We start from the raw sequence: 25,174 nt of genomic DNA, 5'->3' as shown, positions 1-25,174 counted from the left end.
CAGGATGATTCAAAACCACTTTGACTTAGAAGGATGAAATTTAATATGTCAGCTTGGTACCAAATTTTTAGATTTCTATCAAATTTTAAACAAAATCTATTAAAAGGAAGTTTGCAACTCTATCTGTCTGGCTGTCAAAGTACTAATGAACACGATAATTAAAAAACGAAAAGAGCTAGATAGATGAACATTAGCATGCAAGTTTAGGATCTAAAATATAGATCCTTATCAAATTTAGAACCCAATCTACAAAAATGTTGAGCATCTGTAGGTCTGTACTTTTGCAGACATGAAAAAGTGATGACTCAAAATGGCTTAAATAACTGAAATTTGGCATGATCTTGTGATTTTCAATCGGCCTGAAAAAGAGACATTCAAAATACACATTCAATTTTCTGGTATTTGTGTATAAATAGCATGCCAGCGATTAGTTGTCATAAAAGTCTTGCCGCCAATTAATCGCTATATTCAGTATTCATGTCACGCCAAAATTCGATGTTTTATATCTGTTGTTCGCCAATGCCCTTTATTAATACATGTGCATCGACTTTCTTTATTATACAAAGAAACACATAATTCACATATGTGAAATTCAAAATAAGAATCTGGACAGTCGTGGCAAGTTCACGGTTTTACTTTACGTCCTCAATTTTATTCTGCAGAGAGCAGAATAAAAAATTTCCTTATAAAGTATACAAGTAAATTTTGGAAACACCGCTCTTCCTGGTTTAGTAGTTTTTTTCGCATTGATTTAATTCTGTAAAATTGAATAAATTCAAGGTAAATACTTAAAACTAATTTTATAACTTTAATGTTTATAAAAAGAGAAAAACAATAATTAAATTTCCATATTAAATAAGCCTTGAATGATGGTTCTGAAGAATTAAGTTAATAATATTAAGCTCTATATACCAATTCTTTTTATTCAATAAGCTAACCAAACTTAAGATGATTTAAAATAACGATAGGATTATTAACTTATGAATATTTATTTTATTTGTAAATCAATATTAAAGGTAAAGACAAATATCTGAATATTTTTAAAGCTAAATTAATAGAAATAATATGTAATTTCAAAGTTTGTTTTCTTTCTGATTAAAAATGCTTTGCTTAGGTTAGATATCAGATATGTAACCACATTTTATATCATTCAATATTAGTACATATCAATTAATAATCTATAAATATGGAAATATATTAATTATATTTGTGTGTAATGCGGGTTTATTATTTTTGAAATGAACTCTTTTAACACTCATGGAAAAAGAAATATTTTAATATAATCAAATCTGCTAATTAATCTTATGATGAAATTCTCTTTATCAAAAGTCTGAATACATAATTCAGAAATTTATCGCAGGAAACTTTTTATTACGAATAAGAATAAGGAGATTAATTTTAATATTATATAAAATAAATTTAATGATTTTAAAAAAACAAATGTTATTTAATAAATTCTTTTAACTTTAATATGTCCCAATACTCTTACATTGAATGTCAAAAAGTATAAATAGAGCAATTAAAACTTCGTAAAATTAATTGTTTTTAAAATTTTAGTATAAGAACATGTACTGTTGATAGATAAAATAGAAGCTCAATTGTTAATAAAATTTTTTTCAGAAAGGTCGACAGGTTTTATTTTAGTTTAAAAGAACTCTTAAACTGATGTAACAGCGGTTTTCTCTTGAAAAAGATACTTTGGTTTTAATACCCGCACCTGACCACAAACCAGAAGTTCTTAAATTTTCAATATAAACTTAATATTAATCGAAAACTTTCTCCGAGAATTTCTAATAAGACGTAATTTTGATTTACTACTAATGCAATAATCTTAAAAAGGTCCATATACATTAAGTTTATCAATTATTTATGTTTATTTAATGCACTTGATTATTAAATGTTTATTTAATGCACTTAATTATTAAATGTTTATTTAATGCACTTTCCAATAGCAGAAAATTTTTGAAATTTTTTAAAAAGATAAATAATTTACAAAAAAGTTTTATTGCTATGAAAATATAAAGAATATAACGTATTCATACATTCTTTTACAATTTCCCTTTTATCCAACTGCTAATTATTTTCAACGAACTGTTTGATTGCCTTTTATAAAGTAATTGAAATCTACATTACTAACATACAGACCTCATTTCTTTAATGTTTTCTTTTAATATGATACTAGAAGAATAATTAATATGATACCAAAAGAAAGAAAATTTTCATATTTATACTTATTGCAAATAAAATATAAAATTCTTTTTTATATATAGGAAGGAACTTGCATTAAAAACAATGTTTAGAATATTTATTAGATTAAATTAATCAATATTCTTACCCTTGAAATTTCCAGTCTATCTCTTTTTACAGCTAGGAAATAACCAGTCAAAAGTCCAATGCAAAAAGGTCCCACGTGATCAAATGGCTTCGTAAAAACATCTCTCCATGCAATGGGGAATGTCCTGGTAATAAAATGAGAATTTGCATTAGAAAGAATTATCAATAAATGAAACATGAGTGAAATCTATATTTACACAGATTGATTATTCTAATTCTATGCATACCTTTTATCCATCATATAAAAGGCTAAACTTCCTGGAAGATTGTGAATAACAGTCATAATAGCAACAAATATGATTCCGGAAATTATTAGCAGAATAATGAAGAAAAGGCCGAATCGTCTAGATCTGGAAAAGTGGGAACATTAGTATCAATTCATTTTTTGTTACAAATAAATATTAAAAGAATTACAATAAAATTGAAATTTTTTAGAAGTAATCTTTATTTAAAATATTGATAAAGACTATTACTTTTTAAGAATCCATATGGAAAAGGCACCGAGAATTGTCAGCTGCATTATGAGTGACAGTATCCAAGAATGATATAAACACTGAAAATAAATAAAGATGATATAAAAATGAAATATGAAAGATAAACCTGAAAGAAATTTTTAAATGAAACACTTTTTCCCCGTTACTTTTCATTGCTACTATTTCGAATTTAAGAGTATTAAATTATCTTGTTTTTAATATAAATATTGTAAATGAATATTAAGTTTCCTCTTTTAATTTTTAGTTCATGTTTGTAGATTGATTCATTTTGATATTTCTATAATAAAATATTTTTGCACTTATGACACTTTTTTTCAAATATGTTCTATTAAAAATTCTCAGATTAAGGATTTATTAAATTTTTTAATGAATATTAAATCTAGATTTATGTTCTGTGATAATAAATAATAAAACCTGAATGTTTGGAAAACTGTGAAGTACCTAATTTTGAAAGTAATAAATAGAAGAAAATTGATTCTTTAAAAATTATACGATATTTATTTCATAAAACTATATGATAATTTATAGTCCTTGTAAAAATTCTATTAGAATTTCAACAATTTTTAAAAATAAACCTAATTTTGTATGAATTTTAAACTTGTTTTTGCTGCAGGAAATAAATAAAATACATTCAAGCTTTACCTCAATTTTTTTTTTGCTAAAAAATGAAACATTAAAAAATATATATCCTTTGGAATTCAGCTTTAAAACTAAAGTTTTTATTTTGATATGTTGATCTCATCTTAAAAATGATTTTGAAAAAAACATTTCGAAAAACTCAAGAAATAAAAATATTTTCTTTTTTTAAGATAAATATTGATTGACTGTCTAAAATCAAAAGTTACAAATTCTTATCATTAAATCTAGAGTCGAATGTAAACCTTTGTTAATGATGTAAAAAAAATTTAAAAAATTAGTCGAAAAAATGTAAGCCATTAAATTCCTTACCACGTCGGTATGTTCCCAAAAGTTGCTGATATAAAGAAGGTTCAGCCACCACCTTTGCCTGCAGTTATTCAGAATGGGGGTCATGTAAGCAGTCCAGATTGGTCCAGAACCAAAGGCCGGGAGCAGCAGAAAGAAAGATATAGCCACTATTTGAGCTGCAGACATTCTGAAGATGAAGAAAATCAGTGAGAAAATAGGAATGCATAAATTATTTTTTATAATATTATTCATTAAGAAGAAAAAAAGCATTTAAAAAAATATTAACAAAAGATCATTTTGAAAAGGTGGCTGGCAATTCAATGTTTATGTAACACATAAAAAGAGAGCTATGTTCTCTGCTAAAAATATTGCGCAGTTAAATTATCTGTAACATAAGCAGTTAAGACAGTGCTTAGTTAAGTGATCTATAACATATGCAGTTATGTTTCTTCCATGACATTGACATTATGCACATTACATGGCTTTTACGTGGTGATATTAACTACAGCTAAAATTGTTCGTTTTGGATTCTTACAGAATTATGTTAGTTCTTAAAGAGTTCGAGTTGATGTTCTTTGATAATTTTGCTGGTGTTGTATTTTAGTCATCACATATATATATCAACTGGATGTTGAAATAAGAGGTTGTGTTTTTGTACAAGCGCGTTTTGTTATTGAATGTAGTTAGAAATACTTCCAGCTATTTATTAAAAATCAGAAAGAAAGAAAATTTAATTTTCTTAAGTGCATTGTTGTTGCTCTTGCGACAAAGGGAAGAAAGATAGCCCAATTTCACGAATGCAAACTAAACTTCAAGCTTTCTTCTATATTGTGTTTGAATATATTTCTTCCAATCTTTGTTTTTAAGGAAGTAGTATGAAATAGTATCACATTTTAATATACAGTGTACTTTTATACTTTTTGGATACGTTATATATAAAGGAAATCGCAGATAGAAGGAGTTTCAAATTTTAAATACGCCTCTAAATTGTAATTTTACATATTGCCTGTGAGATCTTATTTTTTAAACTTAGCTTCTTTCCTCAGATATAAACAACAAATAAGGTCATCAGATACATCAGATATAAACAACAAATAAGATCATCAGACATATCAGATATAAACAACAAATAATATCATCAGATACATCAGATATAAACAACAAATAAGATAATCAGATACATCAGATATAAACAACAAATAAGATAATCAGATACATCAGATATAAACAACAAATAAGATAATAAGATACATCAGATATAAACAACAAATAAACAACACATATTTGCTTTTCTAAATGAAAAAAAAAAAAGAGTCAAAATCGACTAAAATATGAAATTTATTTTACGTGTATTCCAAAATTGTTCATCATGCTTTATTTGGTTCAATTACAATCTTTCTTTGCTTTTTATGGGCTCACATTATATGGGAGGAAATGATCAGAAAGTTGTTTGTGTTATGCTCTAGCATTCAGCTTAAAAATTTTTTCTTACGTTTTGGATTAAATTTTTTTTCTCCTTGCATTAATTTAAATGAGTTCTTTTTTTAATAATTTCTTTTTTGTAGTTATTGACCTAGGAAAGCAAATACGTATTGTACCAAATTTCATCATCATTGTTTGTTAATAATGAGGAAATAAATGTATACAGATCCCACTTGAATTTTTGCGAAATGCATGCCTTAAATTCTATGGTACATTTAAATGTTATCATCCCATTTTAGTGTCAAGTAAAAATCAGCAATGATGAATAGTGAAAACTCCAGTCAAATTAGAACATTATTATAGTTTACGATCATATTATGCTTTGTTTTAAGAATAGCAATGTTCAAAATGACAATTATTCTTGCTAAATTTAATAATTTCTCAGTATTTCTCTCTCTCTCTCTCTCTCTCTCTCTATCTATATATATATATATATATATATATATATATTAATATTTCACCATAATATTATATTGATATATTTCCAGCAATGTAAATATATCATTAATAAAACAAGTCAATTACAAAATAACTTTTGAGGTGGAATGGCATATGTAAAACTATTATTTATTTTATTAGTGCTAATAGGAAAAAATACTAATTCCTTATATAAATACTATTTCTCTTCTACGCAAGATATCAGTTGTATGGGAACATATTTTTATGTTAGATAGAAATTATTTCATTTTTTTCTTTTGTGGATACATTAAAGCGTTATGTAAGTATCACAAAATACATTAAGAAATTTTAGAACCGTTTTGCCAAGTTTTCAAGAACAAAGACAATAACATTTTTCATTATCTTTGGGAAGAATGAGCTATTGTTTAGATTATTTTTAAATGATGAAACAAGGATATAATATTCGAAGTTAATTATGTTTCAGAAAGTGCAACTATCCAAAGACAATGGAAATAGTTCCATTTTATGAAATATTTTCACAGTTATAATATCTTTTGAAATAAAATGAATCTAAATTCTATATTTTGTAATTGTAAATTACAAACTATCTGACTGTTCCCCATATAAAATGTTATTCTTAAAAATTAGCTATAACGTTGTATTCCATTTATTTTTTGGAAATTATTGATATATCTTACTCCAAGGTTATGATTTATAAAGTTCTGACTATCCTAGATTTAAAGTTGTTTTTAAAAAATATGGAATAAATACCAAAGGTATAAATCTAATTTCCAAAAAAAAAATATTTTTTTTTCTGTAAAAGCATTTTTTAAGAACAGTTTTTAAAGACTGTGCCATGGCACAAAAATTTTCACTGTCTTACCTGAGAAAACGATGTAAGAGCAGTTTAAAAATTCCTAAGTTGACTTTATTTTCTTTAGATGCAAATCTCCACCTTTGATATGTAATTGTTACAGCTCTAAAAAGAATGAAATATTAATAAAATAAAATCTAACTAAAAAGAATTACAGTCGTGTTAATAAACTTATCTTATTAGTGATGGCGATTAAAGTTTTTTAGATACTGTAAACCAAATTGTTAAATATTTTAAAAATTTGCTTACGAAAACTAATGCAAATTTGTGCTGAAAAAGACATTATAAAAAACCGTATTTTGCCAATTAAAAATGAAAAAAAAAAATTAATGACTTACACTCATTGTAGAAAGTTATCTCTTAGAATTCCTTTTAAATTTATTTATTATTATAAAATCATTATTATTTAAATTTATTATAATTAAAATATAAAAGTTTATTCAGAAAAATAATTTTTAAATTAAATCATATTTTACGCAAAATTTTCAAGTTCAAAATAGATATGTTGTTTTGGCAAAGCAAAATGTTTCATTTTTAAATTGAGTAACCAAAATCAGCTCAGCAGCTATAAATGCATTAGAGTTATTGATTCAGATAAAATAATGCGTTTTGTTTTCCAATCTTATTTTTTTATTCATCCTCATAAAATTTATATACATAAATTATTACAATAAAGGAAGAAAAAATTGCTTCAAAAAAGTCTACTTACGATACGAAAATCAAGGAATCTAATGCTACAGATCCATTTCCAATTCCAGAAAATGTGAAACTGTCGAAGAATCTTAAGAAATTGGCTGCTTTCGCTGTCAGAGGAAAATAAAATAGATTATATAGTTAAATTGATTTCATTGAGATGATAATTTGTATTTTTTAAATGTGCTCCAAAAACTTGGTGCTTCAATAACTTTGAAAATGTTTTTACTTCCCACAATGTATGTATTAAAAACATACGTATATGAAAAGAGTTATTTTAAAATCGAACCAGAAACAAGTTCGCTTAAATTAAATAAAAATAATCGAATTAAGACAAAACGCATTTTAAAACAACTTTAGCAGGAATGTTTCTTTTTGTTGTAGTATAATTTTTTAAACTCAAGGATTATCTTCACTTAATGTGCGTGAAGGATATGCTGGATTTCATTTTGAGCTATTTTAAATTAAAAAAAGTACTCCTATCTGGATTCATGTTCTGTGGTAACTACAAAAAGCTATTTCGTTTCGCCTCGAAAGTGTTCGGAAAAATCTGAATGATCAGAACAACGCAACAGCATTGACTTGAACTATGATTGAATTCCAAAGGCCACCACTCATCACGGTATGACTCCTCCTGAAGGAGGCACATCCCACCATCAATAGAATGTAACCAACCCCGTAGTATTCCCAGTTTTTGCACTCACCAGGACGGCGCGAACCAACCACTGTGGCAGAAGATTATCATCATGAATTTTGAAATATATACAGCTATTAAAAATATATCTATGATATAATAGTAAGCTATGGTTTTTCTGAGATATATTATGTATTATTGAAACATGTCCAGATTATGAGATTATCGGCTGAACTAGTAACCGACTCTCTTAACTTCAACGTTCTTCGGAACTGACTAAAAGAAGTAGACAAACAGAAGAACCCCTTCGCATTTGTGGGGCTGGTATGGGGTTGAGATCTTGACTTTTGAATTAGAGGATTCTTGTTTGAAAATTTGATTTCGCCAATAAATTATCTAAAAACGGATCACGTGCCTGTTGAATCCGTCGAGACAAACGCTGTCTCATTGGTATAGAGTGGAATTTTTGAGAGAAAATGCAATCTCAGGTATCGCCCTCTTCACTTGGCCATAGCTTAAAATTACGAGATCAGTCTCAAAGTAGCCTTTATATAGCTTCAAAGTGCGAAGTAACTAAGCTGAACTAAACCTACATCTGCAGACGAATTTGTATCGAATCTGTGGTATTCTGATTAGAAGCGCAACCACAAGGACATAGCTTTTCTTTTTTCAGAAAAGAGCAAGCAAAATGAAAATTCCCTTATGCATTAAGTGGCGATTTGCCCAAGGAAATTATTTTATACAATAAAATTTTAAATTTGAACAATCAGTCTGTAAATAATTTAATATTTATTTCGTAATTGTGTTTGTCAATTTTAATTTAAAATTTTAGCTGACTGAATTTGGAATTGAGTTACCAGCTTGAATATCAACTAAATTTCAAATATCAGTTTAACTTTTTAAAAATATAATATTTAGTATGATTGTATCAATTTTTAAATTTCTTTTCAAAAATTTATCAAAATACAGAAGAGAAAAAAAACTTACAATATTTTTGGAAATGCAAAATATGAAGATAACCATAGGTATGACTATAAATGATAAGCATCACAATAATCGTTCGAAGACCATGGAGGCATTCCAAGCCATTCGATTTCCTTTTGGTGCTTAAAACATTAATGGCATTCCCATAAAGAGATGTTTTCTGGATGATGATACGGATAAAATCTGCAATAATAATAGCTATTACTTTTCTTTGCTAATTAATTTATATGAATGGTTAAATATTTATGTAAAGAAAATAAACAGCTAATTATCAAGAAGACTCAGAAACAGTGTCTAAAGATGGACGAAATTCGCTCATATAGGTTCTTCACACGAACATCCAATAATAAATGGAATAAAGTAAAAAGAGAACTTAAGCAACAAACAACTAAGAACTTAACAAAGATTAACAAAGAACTTTGTTAAGAACTTAACAAAGATTTATTACTTCACTAAAAGGAGAAAATTCTATTTTAATTATTTTTCACTCTTTAGATTTTAAATCATAATTAGTTATAAGAGTAATAGAATCATGAAATCAGCTGCTTGCCAACTTATTTACCAGATGAAGCTTCTAGGAATTAAAATTTAATTTATTTTGTTAATAAATTGACAATTTGGTTCATAAATTATTAGAAAAGACTATTTACATTAAGAATATACATGCATACAAAATTTCAAAACTCGTTCACAGATGTAAGTGAGTGATATATCGATTATAAATTGCATTTTCAGAAACAAGAATCATATCATGTTAAATAAAATAAAAGGCGAATCAAAATAATTTATTTCTTTGTCTTCGTTACCAACTCTATGTTTCAATTGCGATTTATTAAAATCTTATTTTAAATCATGCTTTAATTTTACGCGATAAAAATACAATTATTAGTAATGTGAATGCCAAGGTACTTTCTTCTTAGTTTTCTTTTAAGTCTTTTTTTACAGTTTCTTGGCAGTAACGAAATCTTCAGACGATTTTGACGAGCAGTGGTTCCATATACAAGGGTTGTTCAAATGAAAAGGTATGAAACGACACTGCGGATAAATAAAGACTTTATTCAAAATATACACCATAGGCCTGAGCGTAACGATACCATTGATTAACGAGCCGAAAGATTCTTGGTTCCCAGAATTCCTTCTTCCTTCCTTCTGGGGGACAAATAATCCTCATTATATTTTTATTTCTGTTGCCATATTTGAACATTTATATTTAATTCAATACCATTTGTTTTGAATTGTTTTTTATTCCAGATCGTGGTGCGAATTTGTAACTTAGAATTCTCTGATATCTTGACAAATTTTAAAATCAACGTAAAGCTTTGGAAATTTTGATTGATTGTGATGATAAAAGTCCACAGCATACTTTATATAAAAACATAAGATTTAAAAAAAAATCTTGAATACATTTTAAAGATAAATCTCCTAGGATTTTCAAAATTTAATTTTCTCAACTGATTATAAACGGAGAATTTTGTAAAATACATAAGATAAGTAATATTATCTTACTTGATTTTTCTGATATTAAATCTTGAGAATCCTTTCGTAAACGCAAGAATGCATCAGCGATAGTACCCAAGAACAGACAACACAAAATAAAACCGAAAACACACCTGCAAGAAAAAATTATAAAAATTAAGAGTGAAAATTAAATTATTAAAATTATTAAATTAAATAATTAAATAAAATTATAAAAATAAATTAAATTATTAAAATTAAATAAAAAAGATCTTTTATTTTACGTTGAAAACAGTTCGATTAACCATATAATGATAATTTAAACGGTTTTAAGCATACCGTATTACGTTTTGATAAAAGATTAATTGAATAAGGAGTTCAATGCATTTATATTAATGAATGAATTAATATATCATTCTAATATACTCGAGAATATTTTGGAATAGATTATGTAATTATGAATCAGATGCCGGTAAGGACATCCTAACCAGCTAACGTGGTTTGCAGAAACCGCCCTACGTCAGGTTAAGAAACAATTGATGAATTTGATAATAATCATTTCCAATGAGTTATTTTTTTAAATTTCGGTACTTCTGATTGCTAATTTTTAATAAAAAATTGAATACTAATAAAATAATTTAGTAATATTTGATATTAAAATTATTTTTTCATTCAGATTAATTTGTTAATTAATTAATTAATTCAATCCAAATTATTTGATTAAAATTATTAAATTATTATCCATTCATATCTAAATTTTGTTGGGTCCAAAAATATGTAAGTGCAATTTCTCTACAAGTGAAGATATTTGTAGTCTAGCAATGCAAATAAGTCAAGTGCTACCAAATATATCAGAAAAGGAGAAAAAAAATCATTTGAAGGTATTTGTCTTTCTCACGTAAAAATTTTGATATTTTAATATTCCAAAATTATTTCATTTATTTAAAATTATTAATTTCTTTGAGATTAGTTAATTGATTAAATACATTCAGATTAATTAATAAAAATTACTCATTTGTATTAAAATTATTTTGCAACCAAGATAATGAAAGCTCAATTTAAGTGTAAATAATATCATTAGTTGATTATTTAAAGAAAGTTATACGGTTAAAACGAAATTTCCACATAGTCTAGAAATTTTTAAAAATTATTTGAAAATTATAGGTTAATCTCTCTTAGTAAAACATCATACAATTTTCCTAATGTTTGATTATTTATGAAGCATTCTCAAATAATACATTTTTAGTAATTCAAGTAATCCGTGTTTCAAGTTACTTCTTTTGAAAATTAGATAAATTTAAACAAATGTCTATTAAGTTTATAAGTGATTTTTAACGTAATATTGAAAGAAATAATTACATATATATAAGATATAGCCTTTTACTGAACCTTTTCTGATGTAGCATTTTTAGCAACTTTCTCTTAACATGACCAGATTAAAAAGAGAATAGTCTCTATATATAGATTGTAAATTGCATTTAGTGCTATATTCCCCTTTGATTGTTTGCTTTCATTCTGAAAAAAGAAACTGAATTGTCTCTAAATTTAAGCAGTTTTTCTAGGTATCTTAATCGAAAATACATTTTGTAAGTTAAACATAATTAATTTAGGAGACATTTTACATCTTCACATTATCCTCTAACTTCTAAAAAAATTCACAATATAATTTGAATTCATAAAACAGACTTAAGAAATTCAATAAATTATCAAACTTACACTATTTAGTCTAGGAAAGCAAAAGTCGTTTTTGACTGAGACCTTTTTTAATAATTTTTTTCATAAGTGACAAAATGTTATTTGAGAGATGATTTTGGCAATTTGTTCTACAAAATTAATTTTGAGGCATTCAAGTTACAAAATTCATTTAGAATTTATTTGGACTTCAAAAAGCACAGAACAATGTTCAAACTGAAGGCAGCCATTTGTATTTCAGCAGTTTCCAGGGCCACGATGGCCTGGTGGTGCAGTGTTGGCTTCGGCGTGAGAGGGTTCCAGGTTTGAAACCCAATACCACTGAAGAGTTGCCTTGGGGACGGGTACTGGTGCACACTAAATCTGTTATGGCCAAATGCCATCAAGTTGGAAAGGAGATGACAGCCAAAATATTATCTGCTTACAGCTCACTATTACGAAGTCCATCCCAAAATAACTCTACTGTTGCCTTAAATACGGGTCATTAATATAACTAAACCAATTCTAAAAGTGACTGTGCAGTAAAGACTGGCCAACTGATAATTTCAAATAAGGAATAATTAGTTTCTAATTGCATAAGGTTTTTTTAATAACAGAATTATGGTAGATGGCATCGATAAAGAAATTTATATGGAAATTTCGAAGCGCTTTGAAATTTTATAGAATTTAAACTTTAACATCTATATTAATGAAAATATTTTACACATGCATTTTTTTTTCAATACCAGAATAATGTTATTTCAAAAATATTTTGTTACTATTTCCCTATTTTCATTCCTATTCCTTGATTTATAGTAAGTGCCTTTAAAACAACAGCATGTTGCTTTCTTTGCGCAGTATTTATGGATTTCAATTTTTGGTTTTTAAATCGGTAAATCAGACAAATTTGCTTATTACATTGGATAAAAATATTATTTCTATATTCAACATTTTTTTGAAGAAGCGGAATACTTACATTAAAACTATCTGCTCCGTTCCAGTATGGCTTTCATTTTTCTTTTCGCAATAGGAAACACTCACTTTCCCAATGTATTGCTTGAGAGACTCTAAATAGAAACATTATCAGTTTCGAAAATGATATCCTGAAAAAAGTTTAATAATGTATTTTGAGATGAAATTTGCATAATACAAATGTGGTTCTTATCATGACCCTGCCATTTTGAACTGATTTTAGTTTAATTTACCTGTGGAACTATTTTTCGCGAAATTTAAACAAATTTTAATTTGAGGTTTTCATCTATCGAATCATTCATTATTTTGAAATAAATTATACCAATTTATGAAGAATAACTTTCGCTTATTAATATTTTATAAGAAAATATTCTATCCAAAGTTACATCATGAAATCCCCTGTACTTTCTGCGGCATTTTCAAATGGTTAATTGTAAAAATGCATGAATATGTAAATAACATCAACTAAGTGTGGTCCTATTCTCCCCTACAGCAGAAAATGAAAATGTCTTTGCTCAGCATTCCCAGGAGTAGCGACCAGCTTCCCATCAGCCCAAAAATTCAAAATAAAATTCACTTTATTCTTAAGAAGCCTTTTATTGTTTAATCCTTCCAGTTGGTGACTTTTATGAAAAATATAAATTGAATACAATTTTTTGAATTATGCAAATTGAAAACTGCCGATATTATGGATTTTGGATTTTTATTATGGATATTATTAACCATAGATTGTAGTAACAAAGAAAATTCACTGTAGATTTAACTAAAAAAACTATAAAATAGTCAAGAAGAATTTAATTTTTTAACTAATCATAAAATAACTATCTACTTTTTAGAAAAATAAATTATATTATTAACTGTATCGAGATTAAAATAAACCATATGATAAAATTCGATAAATTTTTTTTATTAAGTTTAAGCAAAAAGGAATAACAAAGCATAATGACAAATATAATTAAAAATTGAAAGTCATAATGGCATTTATTTAATTGACAGGGTTTGCCATAATTCCGAAATTCCATTTTTCCGAGTCAAAAATATATTTTAATTCTCGTCAGAGATCTTTGATTTTCATATGATCCCCTCATTTCAGATTGGTTCCAAGATCAGGCGAATCAAGCAAAAATATATGTATTAGGAAAAGTAAAGCAGGATTGGATTTTCAATTTTAATGGTATAAAATTCAGATTAGGATGGTAAAAATTTCTAGTTGAGTGCCATGAGTTCAAGGAAATAATTTTAAAATACTTCAAGTGTTAATGAATTCAGAAAAAAAGAATTGAACTGTGTTTCGCAAACTTCAGAATCAATGGAGATTTTGCTAATTGTTTAAATTTTCCTTTCACATAGATCCTGAAATAATACTTATTAAAAACCAGAGGGCAGTACCATATTCAGAATAAATTGGATTGGAATTTAATGGCACAGAAATAAGTTCTGATTATGCTGTGCCATTTTCAAGGTAAATTTATGTTTACATAACAAAAAAAAAAAAAAAAAAAAAAAGGAAAAATGTGAAAAAACAAATAATAAAATTATGAAAAGGTGTTGAAAAGAAGTTAATAAATTGACGAAAAGTAATGTTTATGAAACAAAAGTTTAATGCAAAAACAAAACTTTTAAAGCAAAAAAAAAAAAAGTAATTTGAAATTGCTCTTATAAAAGTAAACATATTTAAGTGAATTATCTAAGATCTCTAAGATCTAAGAAGGTGGTTTAGTAAATGTAAATTTAATGCAAGAATGCCAATTTAACTTGCAAAATTTTGTAAAATGATTGATTTATTAGGTATATTAAGTATACACATTTCGATATAATCGTGAAAGAGCAAGTATTTATGAGTAATCTGGTATAATTTATAAATAAATTTAATCAACATCAATCTTACCTAATGATAAAACTAGTGAAATTGAAATAATAGGTTTTATATTGCGGCGTTTATTATATTCATGTGCATTTCATATTTCTTATAACTTTGTAATAATTTACTGCTTCTCAATTTAATGTATGTACGGATAAGCAACTGAAAAATATTAATATACTGTTGATAAAGAAATAAATAGAAAAGGGATTAAAGATTACATCTAGCTAACGAAACCATTTCTTTACAGGTGCTGCTTTAAACATGAGTTTCAGTGACTAAATTTTTGTTTAATGCTTGGAAAACGTCTTGGTTTCATGATGGATTTCGAGAAATTTATAGTTCTAGAATAAATTTTGAGTGCAACCCTTTTCATAGCCTAAAACGATTTCTTCCCTCGTAAGATTATCCTGGTTATGACAGTCCAAAGAAACAAACTGAATGCTGAATTGCATATAAATAACTTGCACAAAAGAATAAAAATATAGAATTTGCTACATTCACATGAAATAATTTTGGTTAAATGAGATATAAGTTTATTACCTGAATTCATTATACTTTGCACATCATCTTGTGAGCATTTTGAAGGAATACATAACCCAACCTTCATTGTAGAGTTAGTTAAATGTTTGTATCTTACAAACAGGTTGAGAAACTAAAATGAAATATAAAGAATCTTAACAAATAATCGAAAGAACAGATATAATAACTTTCAAATGCAAAATATACGATATGAACGGTTTTTATCGTTCTTACAGTTGAGTAAGATCAACCGAAAATACTTTTGAGTTTTTTTTAATGTGCTTAAATGTGCTTTTTTTTAAAAAAATGTGCTTTCAAAGTGCTTAAAAGCTAAAAATGATATTTGTCATATGAATGTGGATTTTTCATATGAACGATGATCAAAATTAAAATAATTTATCGAAATTTATTTTAAGAAGCAAAACAGTTTATATTAATGAACAAAACAATGTAAAAAGAATAATTGTTAAGATCCAGAGAAGGAGAGAAGAAAAAGTCTTCCGAATGCTTTTAAAAACACGAAAGATCTTTAAAATTTTAAAAATGAATTTTTAAACTTTTAATTGTTTGCAAAATAAATAAAATAATCAGTGAGAATATTATATTAAACAGTCGCGTAAAATGCTACATTTCAATTTTTCTTGCAGGAGATGGAGGTCTAATAATGCTGCAGCGACACTAATGCATCAAGATATTAAGACATTATTTGGTTACTATTTTTGGATATTATATGTCATGCCGCCAATGTTTAAGGAGACATGATATAAATATTTTTACTTGACAACAACTGATGCCATTATAAGAAAAAAACTGATTAAATTTAAAATGTCCCTTCTTTCTTGTCTTTAAATTGTATTCTCATCTTTAAAAACATTGCGATTTAGCAGCGAAGTGTTAGTTAATGTGAATTGATTAATCTTTATTATTGACTTTTATGTCGTAAGTGTTTAAAAAACCGCTAGCTATAATTGATTGATTGATTAAACATATTATTCCTGGGCATTTTCCCCGATTATCAAAGAGCAAAAGTTATAAAAACTAATAAATAAAATATTTGGGAAATTAGGAGTGTTTCGAAAATATAAATTCACCATAGATTGGTTGTAGCATACTGGCAACTAATCTATTTGACGATTAATAATTTTTTATGAATACAATTAGTTACTATTTCCTTCACCATAATTATAAATAAAGTGAAAATAATGATATCATTATAGTCGGTGAATATAATGATATAATTATTCACCGAAGTATAATTATATCATTATACTGTTTTAAAAACATCTTAGTATATTAAGTTAAAAAAGTAAGAATGCTTTGGCTACCGTCTTTGTTTTGGCGATAGGTGTATCTTTGTTCCCATTTTCGTAATCTTCAATGGCTTTGTTAATAGCTTCGGGTCTGTGGAATTCCAACAAGCAATATTGTCCTCTGAAGATGGCCTGATCTTCTGGGACAGGAATTTCGTCCTTCTTACCGACTGAAATGTCCAAACATTCATCGAAGTCCCCCATCGAAAGCGATGTCCCTTCCAGTACACCGGGAGGAATTTTTCCGGTAGCATCAACAACTAGAAAGAATAATAATCTATGAAAAAAAGCTAATATGAAATTAGATGCAGTATTTACCAAGCATTATGTTTTTAGCAATTAAACAAAAAATTGAATCTTTGTGGCTTGTCAGAGGATTTTTGACCTCGAATTATATTCTAGATTAAGCTGAATAAGGTATTAATTCAGCTTAATCTAGAATATTACCATACTCTTGATTACGCAGAATTAATACCTATGTTTAATCAATTTCATGCCGTGAATTCAAGCTTTCTGAGTTCTGATGTAATTTCGAGAGTGACAGCCGTTAAGAGCTTGATTTCTAATTATTTTACAAAATATGGGATTCTTTCCTTTCGAACCTCATCCAGTTTAAAAACGACGTATTAATGCAATGAAAGAAAACGTAAAACTCTTTATTGAATTTGAATATACATGTGGTTAGTTAATATGAAAGAATGTTTCGATTTGTAATAAATAAGCACAGTAGCTTTTTTTTAAAAAAATGTTTTTAATAACACATATTTTCAAATGCTCTATTGCAGTTAAACAGATAAAGTGGAAATATTTATCTTTTTTTTTGCTTATCAAAAATGTTGAAAGTTGCAGAAATCATTTGTTTGGCTTAAAAGAAAACGTGATAATAAATAAAAATTGGAATGCTCCTGTTCCACAACATAGTTTTGATGGAAAGCATTACAAAAAGTCTAGATATCTTTAAACTTAAAAGCTGCTAAAATATCATCGATTAGTTCTTAATCAAACCTATCTTGATACTTAATAAGAGTAATAATTTTGCATTTACTTAATTTTTCAGAAAAAACGCCTTTGCTTAACTATTTCTATTTTTCGAAAATAGTTTAAAGGAAATAATAAAAAAAAAAACTAAAAGTAAAAATCTAGGTTAATCACTATTAATGAATAATTAATTACATAACAAACTGTGGAAAGTAAAAATTTCTTGTAAAATACGTTATAAATAGATTTTTAAACAAAAGTTTTTTTTTCTAATTTACTCAATAAATGTCAGTTTTAATGGGAAAGAGCTTCACAACAAGAGCTATTTTGAAAGCTTTTTAATTTTTAAGTTAAAAATTAACTAAAGAAACATCAGACAATAATTATTGTATTTTAAAATAAAATAAATATGTACTTTATTTATTTCCTTTCAAATTTCAAATAATTTATTTATATTAAGAAATATCAGAAAAAAGTTCAGAGACAATTATAAGAAACAATAATTTAAAAATTAAACTGAGCCAAATGTTTTCTATAATATAATAAGTATATTTTTAAAACTTTGATCATATTCTTCTGTTTCAAATACAGGCGTAAAATGTAGACCGTTTAGTTCTCACTAAGTTCGAGAGATGTCGCCACGACAGTAAGCGTAAATCTAACCTTGACCTGCCTGGGATGAATGAGATGTCACAATTTTGAGGAAAATTATCTCACTTTATTTTTTTTATTGCTCCTGCATCTTCTGTGACCTAATAAAATGGTACGTTTTCAGGGTTACCTGGAGGCACAGTTTCTTTTTATTTATTTTTTTATTTCGCCACTTTAACCTGACACCTCGATTTGGAATTAAATATATCGTAATGGCAATTATTTGCCGCTTTTTTTAAAAAAGGAATAGGAAAATACTATACAGGCAGCGTAAAATTTAGTTAATATAAAAATATTATTATTTTTAGGAAATCATTACATGTGACATACCACTAAGAAACGTACATTTAACAATTTTTTTTCTGTATAAAATTGCCAAGAGGGGTATCGCGTTTAGTAGTTTTATTTCAAAGGTGTAAAATCTAATATTTTAAAAATTCTATTTCATGATGTTTCAAATATTTAATTTTACAAAAATATGTTATGAAAATTGCTCATTGCATCTTACATCAGTAATCCTTTCATTAAAATGCTTTTCGGTAAATTTCTCTGATAAATGAATCGGATATGTTGTCCCATGTTGCACAAGAAAAGTTACAATATTGTAACTTTATTTTTACAATATTCTTCCGCAATGCAAATATTGAACAATATTATAAATCAGAGGAGAATCGAACTTTTAATCTGAAACATCATAACATCATTATGTTTTAAAATTTGTTTTTATTTATAGAAAAAAACATTAAAATTTCAATTATTTTATAATTAAAAATATAGTTAAAATTATAAAATAAGCTTATGTTGGAGAAATAAACTCCACAAGAAATAATTATCATTTAAGTATGTTAATTATAGGTTGAACGATATATTCTGAGGAATGTTTTGGCTGATTTTTAATTATGTGTGTCACATAATGTAATTTATAAACACCATGCCAGCCTCTAAAGATGCCATGTTAATAATGTTGAAAATCTTTTGGCTGATTTTTAATTATGTGTGTCACATAATGTAATTTATAAACACCATGCCAGCCTCTAAAGATGCCATGTTAATAATGTTGAAAATCTTTTGGCGAATTCAAGCATTAATCTTTAATTTAAAGTGATCTGTCAATAAATCAACGTTTATTTTATTTTCTTCCTTTATTTTTCCACCACCATTCATACGTGCAAGAAAGGAACTGGCAGATAAAAGTCAGTAATAAAATGGGTAATACATTATGATTAATGGAAAAATGAAGGAATAAGAATAGAAACAAAGTGAGGATAATGAATAAAAGGATATATATATTTTTTCTTTTAGAAAACAACATGGAAAGTCGGGTTCTTTATATTTTTCTTTCTTCCTTTCTTTATGGTTGGAATGACAAAAAAGAGCGTTTCCTTAACATAATTTCAAATAAAGTTTTCGAAAAATAATTGAATTTAAAACTTTATCTAAAAAACTAAAGGACGTATTTAGTTTATTTTTTTTAAATATATTTCTTCGGCCCAATTGTATCTTGATTTATAGATTTCATACGAATTTAAAACTTATGTGCTCAGTTGGCGAAAACACAACTTTAAACCCACTATTTATTTTGAACCCACCAATAAACCCACTATTTATTTTTTAATATAGAAAAAATATTTTAGTTGGCACACTTTTATTCATTTCATGACATTGAATGATAAAATCAATGACTTTTAAGTAATCTCTACCTAAGAATGATATAGTTTTACGAAAAAGTGGACTGAGAATTAGACACTTGACTTTATGATTAACGGTGAACAAACATGCACGGCCGATATTTAATGATAACAGTTTTCGTACTTATAACTCTCTGATCCGGAAACTTAGTTTTTATCACCAACTTATCACGGCTGTGTAATGTCATTTTATATCTAGGCTGATACACTCACCCAGAAGGAATATGTTTGACTAATGGATTTAATAAGCTCAAGTTAAAATTGATATTCTATGGAATGGATAAAATAGGAGACTTTGCGTTTGTAAAGCCGTAAACCACTTGAAAAAGAATGTTCTCAAATTAATAACTCGTTATAGTTAATGTTAATAACTCGGTGCTTCAAAGCATTTCATTTCTGCAGCGGTAATGTTCTGGTTGATTTGTCTTTATAATCATGGAATCACAAGTTTGAGTCTCACTTGTATTAAAGATCATATTATATAGTATGTAGATACGAGTCATGTCAAAAGCATTTTGAGCGTACTCATTAACACTGGCAATCAGTTTCACGAGATGGAAATAATATATATGGAAGTATGACCTGGTACACATAAAATATATTTGTAAGTGCATTAATCAATCAACATCGACAATCTTTAGCTTTATTTGATATGCAAATATATAAGTATATGCAGATATATAAGTAACAATGCACTTAATCATAGGAGCCCTCATCAGCATCGACAATCCTCAGTTTCAGAAGATGTATAAATATATTAGTAGATCTAGTGTATGGAAAATGAGACATAAGGCGCCATAGTAATATGCCAATGATTAATTTAAGAATATATGCTGATATATAGTAAGTAGATTTGGTGCTCGTAAAAGGATTCATGAGTGCTCTTTTCAACATCGACAGTCCTCATTTTCAATTGATATTGAAATTTAGAATAATAGAAATTGCCCTTCTTATATAACCAAATAAAGGAATGAATTTAAACCGATTTAGCATAAATGCTTCCTATTTTACAGCAGCAGGAAACAATGATATATAAATATTATATTTTGATCTTTAAGTAGTCAATTCGGATGTGGAATTGAATAAAGGAAAAACATTAATTTTTTCAGTGTTCACATGCCAACATCGTTAAATCAACAGATGTCCATTATTGATACTACTGCGCATTTTTTAAAAATTATTAGAGATGAAACAGGCCTGCACTCGATAACTCTCAAAGTTTGGCATCAGCCACTATGGAAGAATACAGCTAAATATTATTTGGACTTTTATTAAGGAATGAATGACAACATATTGAAATAAGGATTGATAAATTCTTAAAATAAAATCATGAAATTACTTTAATTAGTTCAAAGGAAATTAAGAACTTGTTAATAAAAATTATTTACAGCAATTGCCATACAAATTTAATCACAGATATTATAACAAATTAAGTAAAGTTCAAAGATGTACAAATGGTTCATTTTTATATTTAAACGATCTTGTTAAGGGTTGCTATGGCAAGTAAATTAATTAATTACATATAATGGCTTTAGATATATTTTATTTACAGTCAAAATATGATGGAAATATGATTGAACATGATGTTGAAGATCATGAAATCATTATCCGTAACAGATGTCTCACAGCCCCTGAAAAAAATGAGCTGAAAATTTAAAATAAAATTATGATTTATCATTTGTTTAGTCTACACTTGTTACTTAGTATGACTGAAGGAGGAATGAATATATTTTATTCAAGGAGAAAATTTTCTCAGAGTTACATTTATTCTCTATTCCTTAACACAGCATTTAATTTCTTCCATTTGTTATATAATCTCAATGATCTTTGATCTTGGCATACCATTAAAGTTTGTCTAACAATAAGATCTTTTGACGCACCCTGCATTTTTTCATCTAGATTTGTCTGGTAATTGTTTGCTATGTCACTTAAGAATATATTGAATAAAAACACTTAGATTAATCAACACTTTTTGCGAAGTCTTTTGAAGCAGAAAATAGATAGACAACAGAAAAAGAAATCTATTATTTATTGCCATTTATTTGAAACTTTAAATAATAAAAAACCAAAAAATTGCCAACATGAAGATTATCTTATAATCATGGAATGAATTTAAAAATTTGTGAAATAAAGGAGACTTTGAATTTTATGAAAGCAATTATATGCATATCAGGAAGTTATTAAAACAATGAGTAGAAAATAAGGTAAAAAGTGAATGGCAAATAAATAAAAAGCCATGAGTGACTACTAAAAACACCCTATGATTAAATGATAATTTATTGCGTGCTTTTAAACAATGACTAGTTTGCACTGAAAAAGTGAATTATGTGACAAGCAATCAATTATATAAATTATACTCGTAATACTTTATATAATGTTTCGGGACATAATTCGAAACATTTCTTCCTTATTTAAAACTTTTATGGATAAAGTTCCCTCTAAATATATTTGTATGGGATAATTGCTTTAAAAATTGTTTTTTCTTTACTTCGATATAGATATGAACCTTCAAAATAGTTACCTGTAATTGCCGAAAAATTATCCTTTTAAGTTGGTAAGTTATTTTCTTTGTTCAATTTATTTTAAGTATACAGCTTCTTTTATTATTTCGTTTGCTTTTTCACTGAATAATTGTTGTGAAATATTTCTCGAAAGAAATATAATTCTTTCATAAAGCAGAATTTCGCTAAAATCTGATTTTGAAGATCTGAAAATATTTGAAATTATCAGGATTTTACAACATTGCATTAAAAGAACGATAAATTTGTTCAGGATATGAAATTCTTATCTCATGGTAGCTCATAAAATTGTTGAAAATAACAAACTGACCATATCCAGAAGTTTGAATAGTAACAAGCAATTACTATTTTTTACCTCTTAGTGGTATTTTATCATTATTTTAATCTAAATACAATGATTCATTGGTTTTTGATTATTACACATACATAGTATATAAACAATATATATAAGTAAAGAATTTTGTGAAATATTCTATCCGTATTTTTTTTTGGCATAGTCTTGGTTATAATATTTTCGAATAAATGTTATACATTCAAAAAATAAATTTATTTAACTAAAAACTAAGAGCTAGAATTTTTAGAAGTTTCCCAAAGATGCATTTTTTTTCATAAAATATGCTAAATATACATCATCTAAGGGCCGATTTACCTCGGGAAATAACATTGAGCTCTATGGGTAGGGATTGCAATACCGGTATACCGGGATACCGAATACCGGTATTTTGAGCCATTTGTACAATTTTGTAATACCGGTATTCACAAGTTTAAATACCGGTTTTTCGGTATTTACTAGAAATTTTTTAAATTGTCTCCACTATATGTTCAGGGATCGCCGACATAGCAAAATAGTATACTTTTTTTGTTTTTATGTCTTCCTAACGAGCGAAATTAATTAGCAATTAATTAATGGCTTAATTAATTGCTTAAATATAAATTAGCGAAACATGGATTATCCCTGAAAGAAGATATTGTATCCATAACGACTAATGGAGCAACAGTTATGAAAAAAGTTGGAAAGTTGATTGGTGCAAATCAACAATTGTGCTATGCTCATGGAATTCAATTAGGAGTAATAGATGTATTATACCAAAAAAATAAAGAACAGAAGAATTCAAATATTGTGGATATAGAAACTTCGGATTCCGACATTGAAGAGAGTAAGAGTGAGAGTGATATTCACAATGAAGATAATGACAATGTAATTGTTGCAGACGATATTGCTAATGAGGTTGAAATATTAACCCATAATATGCTTCCTATAATTTATAAAGTTCGAAAAATTGTTAAGATATGCAAACGTTCTCCTACAAAAAATGCCATATTACAAAAATATATACTAATTGAAAATAAAAACAGAATATATGTTAATAATAGATTCTAAGACATGTTGGAACAGTTTACTCCTAATGACGGAACGATTTTGGAAATTTAGAAAACCAATCCAAAAGAAGCAATAATCAACTTAAACATGTAAATTAATATTTCAGATAGTTAATTCGACTTAATATCCAGAACTATATCAGCTCTACTTCCAATAAAACTGACTATAGAGGCATTATGTCGGAGAGATTTTAATTTATTAACAGCTAATGCAACAATAAATTTCATGTTGCAGTCATGAAAGAACAACACACATCACTATCTGAAGAATTATATACTACATTGAAAAATCGCACAGAAGAAAGGCATACCGAAATAGAAAATGCTTGTGGTATTTACATAATTATAATGATTTTAAAAATGAAAATGAAAAATACGAAAAGAAAATAACCAATTCAAATCTGATTAAGTTTATAGAGAATTTTCTTAAAATTCTTTATCCACATTCAGAAGAATTCGGTTCAGTTATCGAAGATTATGATGTCACTACTGTCGATAGTGAAAAGGAATTGTCTCTTGAACAAAAATTAGAAGTAGCGGTAAATAAAAAAAATTCAACAAACCAAAATACAATACCGAAATCAGCTATATCCAAAACCCTCCTACGAGAAATTGATTTATTTGAAGATGAGGGATTTAGAGGTAAATACTTGGAAAAAGTATATCGCACATTGCTAACAGTATCACCAACTAGCGTAGATGCCGAAAGAGCGTTTTCGACAGGTGGTAATTTTTACACAAAATTACTTTTCAGGCTTAATGACAGTACAATGGATGCATTTATTTTTCTTAAGATTACTTTTCAAAAATCTATAATAGTACCACAGACTGAATAGTGATATTTACACTTTTTTGTGATTTAAATAAATAAGATGTTCCTTTACTTTTTTGTGATTCTTTATATATTGTTATAATTTATATTATTTTTTGTGATATTTACACTCTGGCAAATTTAAAACTGGCAAATAAAACAAAGAAACACCTCTGTTTTCTTTCTTTTTCTAAAATTTCTAATACCGGTATTAAAACCGGTATCCCGGTATGAAGATCTAAAAAATACCGAATACCGGTATTGAAATTTTGGTCCGGTATTTCAATCCTTATCTATGGGTGATGCCAATTAGCCCCAATTACGAGCAGTTTATTTGCTCAACCCTCATACGGCGGTACAACATGTTCAGTGGCGATGAGAATAACAAAGTAGTAGTCACACGTGGTTCCAACCAAATACTTAATCAATCGTCACCATTCTGAAATATTGACCAGTTTTGATTGAATATTGGCGATAAATTATAATGTAGCAATGAAGTATGTTTAGTAGCGATACATAGGCGATAACTTACAAT

At 27.0% G+C, this 25,174-nt stretch overlaps 1 protein-coding gene across 1 annotated transcript in view; it reads right to left on the bottom strand.

Moving 5' to 3' along the window:
- The window catches only part of LOC129963896 (nose resistant to fluoxetine protein 6-like), a 43,829-nt gene that overhangs the window by 6,201 nt on the left and 12,454 nt on the right, over positions 1-25,174 (bottom strand). Inside the window, exons 2-12 of the mRNA XM_056078485.1 lie at positions 16,628-16,872; positions 15,324-15,435; positions 12,924-13,014; positions 10,328-10,431; positions 8,825-9,004; positions 7,220-7,313; positions 6,520-6,615; positions 3,777-3,942; positions 2,808-2,887; positions 2,562-2,684; positions 2,336-2,459 (exon numbers count right to left, since the gene is read on the bottom strand). Coding sequence (XP_055934460.1) covers positions 2,336-2,459; positions 2,562-2,684; positions 2,808-2,887; positions 3,777-3,942; positions 6,520-6,615; positions 7,220-7,313; positions 8,825-9,004; positions 10,328-10,431; positions 12,924-13,014; positions 15,324-15,435; positions 16,628-16,872 — 1,415 coding nt within the window. The remainder of the gene's footprint in view (positions 1-2,335; positions 2,460-2,561; positions 2,685-2,807; positions 2,888-3,776; positions 3,943-6,519; positions 6,616-7,219; positions 7,314-8,824; positions 9,005-10,327; positions 10,432-12,923; positions 13,015-15,323; positions 15,436-16,627; positions 16,873-25,174) is intronic.

This window comes from Argiope bruennichi, chromosome 3, assembly GCF_947563725.1.
Source record: "Argiope bruennichi chromosome 3, qqArgBrue1.1, whole genome shotgun sequence".
Lineage (NCBI taxonomy): Eukaryota > Metazoa > Arthropoda > Arachnida > Araneae > Araneidae > Argiope > Argiope bruennichi.
This window is presented reverse-complemented; position numbering and strand designations above follow the sequence as displayed.